Source organism: Eptatretus burgeri, chromosome 4 (assembly GCF_056783735.1).
Source record: "Eptatretus burgeri isolate ZD-2024b chromosome 4, Ebu_testis_v1, whole genome shotgun sequence".
Classification (NCBI taxonomy): Eukaryota; Metazoa; Chordata; class Myxini; order Myxiniformes; family Myxinidae; genus Eptatretus; species Eptatretus burgeri.
The window spans coordinates 92,737,787-92,750,849 of record NC_140964.1 but is presented as its reverse complement, the minus strand read 5'-3'; the positions used below and the strand labels follow the sequence as shown (position 1 = coordinate 92,750,849).

The 13,063-nt window shown below is 43.2% G+C and overlaps 1 protein-coding gene across 9 annotated transcripts in view; it reads left to right on the top strand.

Moving 5' to 3' along the window:
* MYO18A (myosin XVIIIA) overlaps window positions 1–13,063 on the top strand; it is a 380,371-nt gene that overhangs the window by 98,993 nt on the left and 268,315 nt on the right. For all 9 annotated transcript variants that reach the window (XR_015057662.1, XM_085879337.1, XM_085879342.1 and 6 more), the window contains one exon: window positions 7,266–7,385. Coding sequence is in view for 8 of the 9 variants with exons in the window: in XM_085879337.1 (XP_085735463.1) it covers window positions 7,266–7,385 (120 nt within the window). In the remaining variant the exon portion in view is untranslated. The remainder of the gene's footprint in view (window positions 1–7,265; window positions 7,386–13,063) is intronic.

Sequence of the window (13,063 nt, the reverse complement as noted above, 5' to 3'; positions counted from 1 at the left end):
GTTTGTCTGTACATTAACTTTATGATTATTATTTTTTTTACATCATTCTTTTGCGACCCCCTGCCATGCTGTATCGAACGATTTCATTCCTTCTGTTATATATGAAGGTGCTTATCACAATAATAACAAGATTTTTACATTTCAAATATTAAGTACGCTTTTTAATTGTTTTTCAACTTAAAAAGCATAAATTGCATTTTTTAACATTAGTGTACTCATTTGCTTCACCACATGCACTGTATTGAAGGATTTCACTTGTTTTGATATGCTTTAGGGTCCGGAGGTGTGGTTGATAGGGTAGCATAAATATGAATATTAATAGTCATCATGTTAAGATTATACTTGTAATATTATTCGAATTTCTATTTCCATCCATTTATTTTCTGTTTTTTTGGAAAGCTATAACATTTCTTGCTCAGCCATGCTGTCTTCTTTTCGAGGATTGTAACAAAATAAACTTATAAATGGTTGTTAAAAGTGATTGTTTCTTTAATCTGCTGCATCAACATTAATGTAATACATGTGCCCTTATAAGTAACTTCAATGCAGGAATAGGCCTTTTGGCCCATAAGAGCATACACTTGTGTTGCCAACTTATGGTTGATTGTTCATGCTCTTCTCTTTTAAAAAAAACAATGTGTCAAGTAAAGAAGCAGCACATATCACTTTTTGTCTGGTATGATTCGGCAAAGGTTCAAGCCTCCGACCTCTCGGACTCAGAGCGGATGCTCTAACCATCACACCCCCGAGTCTCGTGTTGATTCTAGAATAAGCTGGTGCTTCTCTCCTCACCACAACTCTTCCACTCCACCTTCCCCATTCCTCACAACCACCCTCTCCTCATCCATCGTTTCCTTTTGTCACAAGCCTTTATAAGTTCTTAAAAACAAATCGGTAATTTTTAAATTTTTAAAAACAATCGGTAAGCCCTGATTCGGTGGGGCAGCGTGGTCACGGTCAGAGCTCAGATCAGTCCCCATGTACTGGTCCACTCCCTCTCATGTTCCACACAAGCACCTCACACACAAACCCTCAAACACCACACATCACACCCACACATGCATCACATATCTACAACAAACGTTTCTTTCTTTTTGTCTTCTTTGGGGAGTGACCTCCCTCCGGCAGCCCTCCTCTTTCTCCTCATTATAGCCGGAGACATAGAAACCAACCCTGGGCCCCGACTACCTCAACTCCTGAAATGCAAACGTAACCTTAATATCCTCCAATACAACACAGACAGCCTCATCAGCAAGGCCATGCAACTTAACAACTTAAACCCTTCATTCTCCCAAACAACGTTCGTATAGCAATCATACAAGAAACCAAATCGCACAACAAAAACAAAACACCAACGATCCGCAACTATGCACCGGTATGCTCCGACAAACCGAACACCAGAGGTGGAGGCTTCATCACATACATTCACAATTCAATTTGATACTCAGATATCACACAAGACAAAAGTACTTCTACCACCAGATAACACACTTGAACTTCAAGCTTTCAAAATCAAAACTGGTAACAAAGCATACACAAACATCATAAACATTTGCATACCACCAGACACATCCCCCACTGTGCCAACCAAATACTCACTGCACCTACAGAACCTTTGCTCTCTCCCAAACACCACCATTTGAGGGGACTTCAATGCCAAACACAGCTTGGTGCACCAAACACAAGAGGCCAAACCATTGCCACACAACTAAATTTGTTACTTGTATTGAATGATCCAGACCAAAACACACACACACACACACACACACACACACACACACACACACACACACACACACACACACACACACACACACACACACACACACACACACACACACACACACACACACACACACACACACACACACACCATCAAGCTGCTTACAATAACTCATCACCAGACATAACATTCTGTTCTCCATCACTTTGCACCACAACCACAGTGGAGAACAGTGCAACAACTCCCTTCATATCACCTACCTGTCATCATTACCATAAATGCAGCTATTGACCTCAATGTAAACAAAATCAAAATATTCACCAATTACAAAAATGCGATTTGTGATAACTTTGTGCATGACACTGAACAAGAATTCCAACGACTCAACAATAACATCATCACAAACATTAACATCCACATCAAGCAGTTCAATATGATTATCACAACTGCTGCTACTAGATACATTCGAAAGAGCAATATCAAAAAATACAACCCCAACTACACGTCAGAAATCACACACCTCATCAAACAACGAGACAACTTAAAATACAACACCCAAAACACCAGACATAGTAGAAAGGATTCAAACATGTAACACAGAAATGAACAGCAAAATAACTGTGAAATAACCTACAAAACTGGCACTCCATTCTGTGCACATTAGACCACTCGACCAATACCAAACACTTGTACAAAACCATAAACAGCATCACTAACTCCAACAGTGGCATAACACCCTCACATGCAGCCATAACTATCACAGACAACATACCATCAGACAAACAACAAGCTAACATCCTCATAGACCACTACGCAAACTCAAGTCATATCGGACCCAGAAAAGAGGAAAGAAGTATTACAAGACGTAAACTAAGCTGCCAACTCGACACCACCATCACGCCATTCGCTCCCGCACAAACACCGTTTTTACAGCCATTTTTCCCTGCTGTGCAGGGGTTGGGCTTTTTCTTGAGGCAATGTTTTATGGTCGGATGCCCTTCCTGATGCCAAACCTGGTCGCCTCTTACGACACACAGGGATATGGTACACCTATTCTAACTGGGGCATACACCGGGACCAGTACACTGGTAATAATTTCGCCAACCTCGGAAGGATGACAGGCTGAGTGAACCCCCTGGTGTTAATTCAGCAGCCAACGGGGCTTGAACTCAGGACCCTGGGATCCCAAGCCACCACCCTAACCACTAAGCCAACATCAGGCTTTCCTGCACAAACACCAAAAAACGATAATAAACACCAATAACTCACAGGCTACTAACCTTGACATCTCCAATTTACATTTAAAACACCTTGGAGCACACGGCACATCAGCCCTCAAAAATATAAGCAACTTCTACCAACACTCAAGAATTCCCCAAATTTGGGAACCAGGCAAAATCATTCACCCTCTTTAAACCAAACGGATCCCACCAAAGAAGCCTCCTACAGACCAATCACATTTCTTTGCACACCCTCCAAAGTTGCAGAACACCTAATACTCACACTCACAAACCCTCACAAACCCTCACATCCCTCTCTCACACACCCAACACAGATTCAGACAAAACCACTCCACCTCCACTCTCCTCACAAACCTCACACAAAACACCTTTGATGGCTTCAACAATGGAAAAAACACCAAAATGCACTATTCTCACCACAGTAGACATCAGCAAAGCATTTGACACACTCCCAAAACTCTTACTCACAAACAAAATACTCAACACAAACATGCTCAACAACACCAAATGCTGGCTGGCCAACTACCTTTCATGTAGACCAGGGGTCTCCAACCTTTTTGGGCGGAGGGCCACAAAACCAAAGTGGTGAGGGGCGGAGGGCCGCACCCCAAAAAAGGATGCTAAATTCCGAAAAACGTGAAAAAACAGTTAAATACAGTTTTTATTGAAAACGTACATGTAAACCTAAACACAATTGAGAAAAATAGTTACATGAAAGGGCTTACGAGCACATTCAATGAGATGGCTGGTGCTGCTTACCAGCAGAGAGTGTTACAACGTCCGGTTTGATGGAGGACACAGAGCACCAGAACGTCATTGAGATGGGCGTCCGTCAGCTGGGCACGCGTCTGGTTTTTGAGCAGCTTCATGTGACTGAAGAGCTGCTCGCAACAGTAAGTAGAGCCAAATATTGATGCTGTGTTAAGGGCGAGCCACACGAGGTTGGGATAATTGCCGGAAGGGAGGATGTGGAGGCTCCAAAAATCCAGCAGGGGAGAGGCAAGATATTTACCCCTCAAATCGTCACAGCACTGCAGGTCGATGAGCTCCATCTACACATCAGGAGGGGCAGCGTCGCAGTCAACATCAAATTGCAAAGAAAACAACTGGAACTGCTGGCTGTGCGATCTGAGATCCTTGAAACGGGCAGCGAACTCGACCCTGAGGCAACCGATTGTGCTGGTGGCAGTCAGGTGCATCACGCAACTCACAGGACTTCAGGCGAGGGAAGTGTGTGAAGTCCCCCTTGCCCAGCTGAGACTCCCAAAGGTGCAATTTGAGCTCGAAGGCGTTGAGGCGGGCAAACATTTCGGTGACGAGGAGACCTCTTCCTTGAAGCTGCAGGTTCAGCTCATTCAGATGGTGAAAAAGATCAGTCAAGAAGGCCAGTCGTGAAAATCAATCAGGGTCAGAAAACTCTATGTATGGGTTGTTCTTGGAGTTGAGGAAGGAGGCAATCTCCTCCCTAAGGTCAAAGACTCTGGCAAGCTTGGTCCCATGGCTGAGCCAACGGACCTCGCAATGGTAGAGAAGATCCCCGTTTTGTGCCTTGGCAGCCTCAAGAAAATCTCTGAACTGGCGGTGGTTGAGACCCCTGGATATGATGAAGTTGACCACCTTCACGACAACTCCCATGACTTCCTTCATCAATGCGGACTTAGCACACAGGGCCTCCTGGTGAACAATGCAGTGAAGGCACTTGATCTGTTGTGTGTGACCCAATGCTGCACAATGCTTCTTCAGAAGGGTTGCAAAACCCTTTTCCGAGCCAACCATGGCAGGAGCGCCGTCTATCGTGATGGCTGAGAGGCAGGAGAGATCGAGTCCAAAACGATCAAAGCAGGGCAGTAGGGCTTCAAGGACGTCAGCACCTGTGGTTGTACCTTTCATGGGGATAATTTCCAGGAATTCTTCTAAGACCTCCATTCTGTCATTAACTGCAAAACATTAATGCCAAATCTTATTTATTATTATTATTATTATTTATTATTATCCGAAGGAAGACGGAGAGCTGGGCCGTGTCCCGGACATCAGTACTCTCATCTACAGCCAACGAGAAGAATCTGAGAGAGCGTGCACCTCACGTCGGCGGCGAGTAACTGTGGATGCTGAGAGACTGAGCTTGGAGAAGGCATCCTTCGTCTCGGGGCAAATGGCGTCCACGGTGGCTAACATGCAAGACTTCACGAAGTCCCCTTCCGAGAATGGCTTCAGGTGCTGGGCAAGGAGGAGGGACACCTCATAGCAGGCGCGAATGTTCTGGGTGCTTGGTGATGAAATCTTGATGAACATTGTGGTCTGCCGCTCGTAATTTGCAGTCCTCTTCGCAATCTCGGACGTCCTTTTGTCGGCAGGCATCTCGGCGGAATTGTCAGCGTGACTGGTGTTGAAGTGCCGCTTCACGTTGAACTCTTTGAAGACTCCAACAGTGTCGTTGCAGATGAGGCAAACGCACTTCCCTCGACGCTCAATGAAGAAGTACCGATGTGTCCATTCAGGATTGAAGACACGGTTCTCGGCGTTGATCTTTCGCTTCTTCGTCAGTTTGGAAGCCATGTTTTCTGAAAAAATTTGAAATAAAAAACGTTTCAATAAAATGTTTAATGAAATAGTTTTTAAAATGAAATAAAACGTTTAAATAAAATGTTTAATGAAATAGTTTTTAAAATGAAATTTAAAAAATATAATTAATATGCGGAAATTTAAACAAAAATTCGTGCTGAATATATTTTTCTTGCCAACGAATATGATAAATGAATAATCGTGTTAAAAACACGTGTCTAATATGAATCAAAATCATAATAAAAATTACAGAACGCTTTGATCATTGACCCTGACAAATTGGCAGTATCGCGGGCCACATTTTAATGTAAACTTAACATGGCACCCCAGGCGCATAAATCCGTCTGAGGGGCTGCATGTGCCCCGCGGGCCGCAGGTTGGAGACCCCTGATGTAGACAATAATTCATAATTTTTTAATGGCAAGTCATCACGCACACAATTCTTTCCGAACACAATCCCTCAAGGTTCAGACCTCTCCCCCACACTCTTTAATCTGTTCAAGTAAGACATTCCACAACCACCCGAGAACATACAAATAGCCTCATATGCGGACAATACAATCATTATCTCTACTCAAAGCAACATCAACACTGCCACAGCACAACTCAAACCTTCCTCAGCACCCTATAAACTTGGCTCACCATCAACAGACTGAAAGTAGCCAACTCAAATTCAGTAGTCACCCCTTCAACTAACAAATTACGCCAAGGAACTTAATGCTGCACCACACATCACACTGAACAACATCCCTATCTGCTCTCTCTCTCTCTCTCTCTCTGTCTCTGTCTCTGTCTCTGTCTCTGTCTCTGTCTCTGTCTCTGTCTCTCTCTCTGTCTCTCTCTCTCTCTCTCTCTCTGTCTCTGTCTCTGTCTCTGTCTCTGTCTCTGTCTCTGTCTCTGTCTCTGTCTCTGTCTCTGTCTCTGTCTCTGTCTCTGTCTCTGTCTCTGTCTCTGTCTCTGTCTCTGTCTCTGTCTCTGTCTCTGTCTCTGTCTCTGTCTCTGTCTCTGTCTCTGTCTCTATCTCTATCTCTATCTCTATCTCTATCTCTATCTCTATCTCTATCTCTATCTCTATCTCTATCTCTATCTCTATCTCTATCTCTATCTCTATCTCTATCTCTATCTCTATCTCTATCTCTATCTCTATCTCTATCTCTATCTCTATCTCTATCTCTATCTCTATCTCTATCTCTATCTCTATCTCTATCTCTATCTCTATCTCTATCTCTATCTCTATCTCTATCTCTATCTCTATCTCTATCTCTATCTCTATCTCTATCTCTATCTCTATCTCTATCTCTCTCTCTCTCTCACACTCAGCATCACTTTTAACACATCCATGTCATTCTCAGATCACATGACAAACATTTAAAAACAAACAAACATGCACACCCAGGCTGAACGCACTTGGGGTTCTCGCAGGCACCGACTTCAGACACCTCAAAGAAACAACATCACTAATATACAAACAGTACATTCATTAACTATGCCATTAACAATAAACAGATCAGTCATTAACAATGCCAGCTCATCTTGGGCCTCCAGTCTGTCAAACACACATCTCAACACCCGACATACCATGCAAAACAAAGCCCTTCGCATCATCACAGGTTGCACAATCTCACAAGAGAATAACAAAATGGAATGGTGTTGCAAATGCAGTGTGAATTGATACATTGGTGTTATTGTGATTGTGAAGTAGTTTTGTGTGCATGCTAAAGTGTATGAACCTTGCACAGCTGGCAGAGCTGACTGCCGAACTCAGTGATGAACGAACTGCGGCCGAGTCCACTTCACAGGAGCTTGAGGCAGAGGCTTCTGAAAGGATCCGTCTTGAGAGGGAGATGAAGGAACTACAGGTCGGTCAGTCTGTCCTCTTGTGTGCCTGTGCACGCACAAGCACCAGGATTGTTTTTCTTTCACTTCTAAATTCTCACTGTGAAACTATTTTACATTCCAAAAGAAGCAGATCGACTTGCTTTTCAAAGAATTGTATTATTTTGCTGTGGGTTCCCAACAAATTATGATGTGACAACATAAGTCTTAACATAGGTGGCAATTATAATAGAACTAGCTCTACTCCAGCGTAACATATGCAGCCTGGTGTTTTCAAACACGTTTATCCATATACTGTATGTTACTGTAAACACAATTAACAATCTCGTTCTTCTCAGATACAACACTTAATGAGTCTCGTGATCAAACTGTTGAGGGAGCTATATTAGAGTGGTCCAAACATTCGGCGTTCCATTTTATTTAATGCTGCACCTCCCCAAAACGTTCCATATGATGAAAAAATAATTCTGCAAAAAAAATCGGCTCCATCGAAGAATATTTAGAGGTCGTGACCGATTGTTGAAGTTTTCACCCTTACAGTGCCTTCAGAAAGTATTCACACCCCTCGACTTTTGTTACATTTTGTTTTTACAGCCTGAATTTAAAATGGAACAAATTTCAATTTTTTTGTCATCGATCGACACAAAATACCCCAAAATGACAAAGTGAAAACATTTTTTTAGAAATTTTGCAAATTAAGTTAACATACAAGCCGGTAGGCGGCGATGTGTCGCCGAGCATGGAAACTATAAGATATAGAGCAAAATGGATATCATATAGCGGATAGGGAATCACCTTAACCCTCTAGAGCCCACAAAATGTTCTGGGTGAACAAAAAAATAACCCCTGGGGCTCTAGATTGTTAAGATTATGCATATCAAATCTCATCCAGTTCCATCTCCTGATAACTACTCGGTATCCATTTGAATGAAAAGTACTGAAAATGCGGTTTGAAATCGGAAATCCCCAAAGTTCGAGTGGGTGCTGTGGGTGAACAAAGATCTAAATTGAAAATCCGGTTTTTTGCACAATGTATTCCAGACGATTAGTGTGAATTTTCATGACCATCCGACCATAACCCTAGGAGGAGGAGCATTTGGCGCGGAGGCACCTCCAGCTCTGGCATATTATCGATTTTTGCACTAATTGACCTTTGACCCCTGACTTCAGCGAAATTGGTCAATATGTCCTGAGGCAAAGTTGTCGTACTCATTGAGTACCATGAACCTGCAAACTTTCATTCGTATCGATGCACTCACCTGGTCGCTAGGGGGCCTTCAATTTTCGCCAATTTTCACGCATACCCTAATTGTAGGGGGCGCTGAGGGTAAAGTATTCCATATATCACAAAAACTGGAATATATTTGGTAGAGCATCACCTGTGGATCATTCGTGCCAAATTTCATAACCCTACGTGGGATAATGGCTTTCGGAGTTGATTTCGCGTGAACAGTACCGATTTTTGAAGGTTTTTCGGTTGTTGCTAGGGAACCAAAGCATCCCGAGCAACCATCACAATTTCCAAAGCACTAAGTCATAAGATGTACCGACCACCCGAGTTTGGTCAGAATGCGCCCACGTTTACTACCAATTATGCTGATTACAAATGAACAAACATCCAAACAAACAGACAGAATTACTGACAATAAGGGTCACCTATTTCGGTGACCCAATAAAGCTGAAATGTCTTGCATCAACAAGTGCAGTGATAGACAGGCGATTGAGACTTATTTCCACTCACTGTGATTTTTCCCTTTGACATTTTGACCCAATTATGAATATCTCCTCCCCATATTCTCATAAGGGTTTGTTGAAAATTTGATGACAAAAGCTCAAATGGTAAAAAAAAAAGTTATGCCCTGGACACAGACAGACAGACACACACCGACGATGGTGGCACGGCAAGGACTCCTCATTTCTCCCTCCCTGTCTTCTCGACGATTCCCCCGCCTGAACCCACATGTGATGATTCGCGTGCCTTCATTCCGAAGAGGAAAGATGTCAAGACCTCAAAAGGTAGTTGAGGTAGCGAAGAAGGAGACAAGAATGGAATTGAGAGGCGACATGGAACGGAATCCCATGCTGATGTGGGAACGGCATGGTGCGCTTGCGAAATGGAGATGTGCAGTGCTTGAACAGATGTTTCTGCATGGAGCCGAAGGTGAGAGAGGTGCACATGGATCGTAGCAGCAACATATGCACCTCCGAGAAAAGCAATGAGGTGAACATCCCAGTCGGGACAATGAACGGTCTGTGCGGTGGCACCCAGAGGAAGAAGAAAGCGAATGCCAGTGAGATCATCATGGCAGAGATACCGCTTGGTGTGAATGGCCGAGGAAGCCCCCAGGAGGCCTTGAGTGGGTCTTCGGAGACTGTGAGCAATGGGAGAATCGCCACTGTGGAGACCGGAAGGAACGAGGGTGCAACGGAAGCCCCGTGTGTGACGCACTCCAAGGCGGGTGTGTTAGAGAACATTCAAAAAAACTCCGAACAAAGGGTCACAGGCCTCTTACAGAGAATGCACTGTAAAGTCTGTGTGGACACACCAGGCAGTCAATGTATGTCCTGCTAAAGGCCCGGTCACACCTTGACGTTTTAGCCAACGTATGCCGATTTTTGAATATTTTGTCTAAAACGCTGGCACACGTTGAATACGTTATGGGTAAGTTTTGATAACATTGAGAGCACGCTGAAAAACACTGCCATACATCGTTGTACGTTGGCTTTAAACGTTGTACTTTTCGGTTGTCCTCAAATTTTTTCATGCTTGAAATTTCACGACGTATGCCGGCGTATGACTCACACGTTCTGCTACGCTGGCCACAAGTTGTATGCATGGTCTGCGATCGTTGACAGACGTCAACACATGCTACTTGTAAGTTAATCATAAGTTGAGACACGCCGAGGTAATGTTTAGCGTACCCGAAACGTATTTCTAACCTATGATTAACGTGTTGTTGGCACGTTACGCGATCGTTGCCACACATCGACAGACGTTACTTTTAAGTTACTCATAGGCTGAAAGACGTCGGTATTATGGATCGTCCTTGCGTCAGCGTCCACGGCCACGGCCAGGACACTTATTTGCAGCATTCTTCAAACATTTCTTTGGCATGACGAGGATGTTCACACTTCGATGTCTAGCTTGGCTATGATTCCAATTGTCCATCGGCAGCGTCTATTTAAAATAGTCGAGTTTGAGCGTTTTAACACGTTCAGAAGAAACGCTTCAAATTTCCAAACCCCAGCGTCAAAAAACAAAGGCGAGTGACAGCAATTTAAATCGTTCATTGTAAACAATGAAAATAGTTGAGTGGTCCCGTTTAAAAGTCGTTGAGTGTAAAAAAATCCAATTGTTGAGCGCAAGCGTCTACTTTCAATAGTGGAGATGCAGCCATTCAAATCGTTGAGTGGCAGCCTATGAATAGCAAACCCTACGTCACCGGCAAAGATAAACTGCCGCACGATATGGATAAGTTAGGCTATCGTTGGGCATAGTTTGTGAACGCCGGCTTCACGATAATTATTCGTTGGTATATCGTATCTATAAGTAATCAAAGCGCTCTATGCACATTATTAGTTCATTGTGCATTTGTCCAACCCGTTATGAATAGACCTAAATCGTAAAAACAAGCCATAGCTCATTGTTGAAAAAGCCCCATAAAAATTAGCCGAGAAGAACTTCGAACAATGGTGAAAAGATGTCTCCTACCCGTGGACACGCAGACGCAAGGACGATCCATCATAACCCACACCCTCCCCCTCACACTCACCTACTACTGCCAACATGAACAAACTACTACTAATACTAATACTAATACCGATACTGATACTGATACTGATACTGCTGACATGGACATCGACTCAAAAAGGACTCGAAAACACTGTTGGGTTCCCCTTTTATGAGCAGCATTTTTATATATCAATTCCCACAACTGCTGGGAACACGTCTTTAAATGGCAGTTGTAAGTTAGAAACACGTTCATTTATTTTTTTTTGTCGACCGGAAGACGTCTTTGGAATACGTCTACATACGTCGATGTGTGTTGGGACTACGTAAAGAATTGGTTCAAAGCACGTCAAACATAAGTTAGAAATAAGTTTCGCGTAAAAAAGACATTACCGCGACGTGTTTCGACTTATGAGTAGCTTATAAGTAGCCTTTGTGGACGTGTGTAAGCGTCCACATATCGTGTGTAAAACTTATCCCCATCGCATGCGGAACGTGTGTCATACGCCGAGTACGTCGTCAAATTTTGAACATGTTTAAAATTTCTTGACGTACTCTACTTACTACGACGTATGATAGCGTACTTTAGCGTTCTACTCACGTATACCAAACTTACTCATACCGTATTTGACGTGCCCCAACGTTTTAGACACATTTTTCTTAGGTCGGCATATGCTGGCAAGATCGCCAAGGTGTGACCGCGATGTTGACACTTCCATTTCTACGGCAGTTATGATTCGAATCGTTGTGCGTCAGCCTTTTAATGGGCTACGTCACGACATCGTCGGCGATGCGTGCAACGCGCTATGCCTAAGTTAGACTATCGTTGGGCATCGGTTGTGTAGGCCGACAACAGGTTCAGCATTCGTTGGTATAAGTTATCTATAACACAACGAAACGTTCTGTGTCCGTTACCAATGCGTTATACATAAGACCAAGTCGCTATGAATACGTCCGAATCTTAAAAAAAAACATCAAACGTTCAACGTAAGCCAGCGTTTTACATAAATTTTAATACGTTGCCATCGCTGGCTAAAACGTCAAGGTGTGACCGGGCCTTAAGATAAACAGCTACACCTTCCCCAAAAAGAGGCAGAGCCCTGCATCAAATCGGAAACCTAGAACGTTGCTGCCTGTCTTAAAAGAAAGACCTAAGCAGGACAGCAAAAAAAAAAATAAAAAAATCAATGAAGGCTGAAATGCTGAAGGCAGGGAGGATGTCGTCCCTTGCAGAACGTGCTTTGCATTTGAAGCGTAGGGATGGGTGGTTGAGGAGACCGATTCATGGCTGCAGCACACACATAGAAAACAGATGAAGAAAGATTATAATGGGCAGAAGGACAAAAGGAAATGGTTAGAGGATGAGGAGGATGATTAGGAACAATGTGATCTGCAAGAGGAGCTGGCTAATAAGAGAGAGAAAGTGAAATGACACAAACTGAAGAAAGACCACGACTAATTTGACTACATAATAATAAACGCACAAGAATACCAATCAACAAACCAAGCAAATCTTAATAATAATTTTAAAAAGATTCAAATCGGCACCCCTGAAAGAAATTAACTTTGTGAGTTTTGCAGCAGCACTACTCATTCAGGAAAAAAAAACAACAACAATGAAACCCCCCAAGTACAGAACAGGTTCTACAAATAACAAGTATAAAAGACATAAAATGTCATAACCCCTGTTTTAGTAATTTTGCTGTTTGGAGTGAAAGGGATAGCCCATATTTATGTACGACTAAAATGGCTGCCAGTCTATCAGTTGGCCATCTTTGACGACATCGCAAAATAAAGTGAGGGGCACGTGTTTGCCATTGTGTCCTGTGCTTGTGCCAAGTTTGAACAAAATCGGACCATGCATGTGCGAGAAATGGTTGGGGACACATTTATGTAATAAAATAGCCACCAGTCGGCCATCTTTGATCTGATCTCGACACCAGTTGGCCATCTTTGATCTGATCTCGAAAA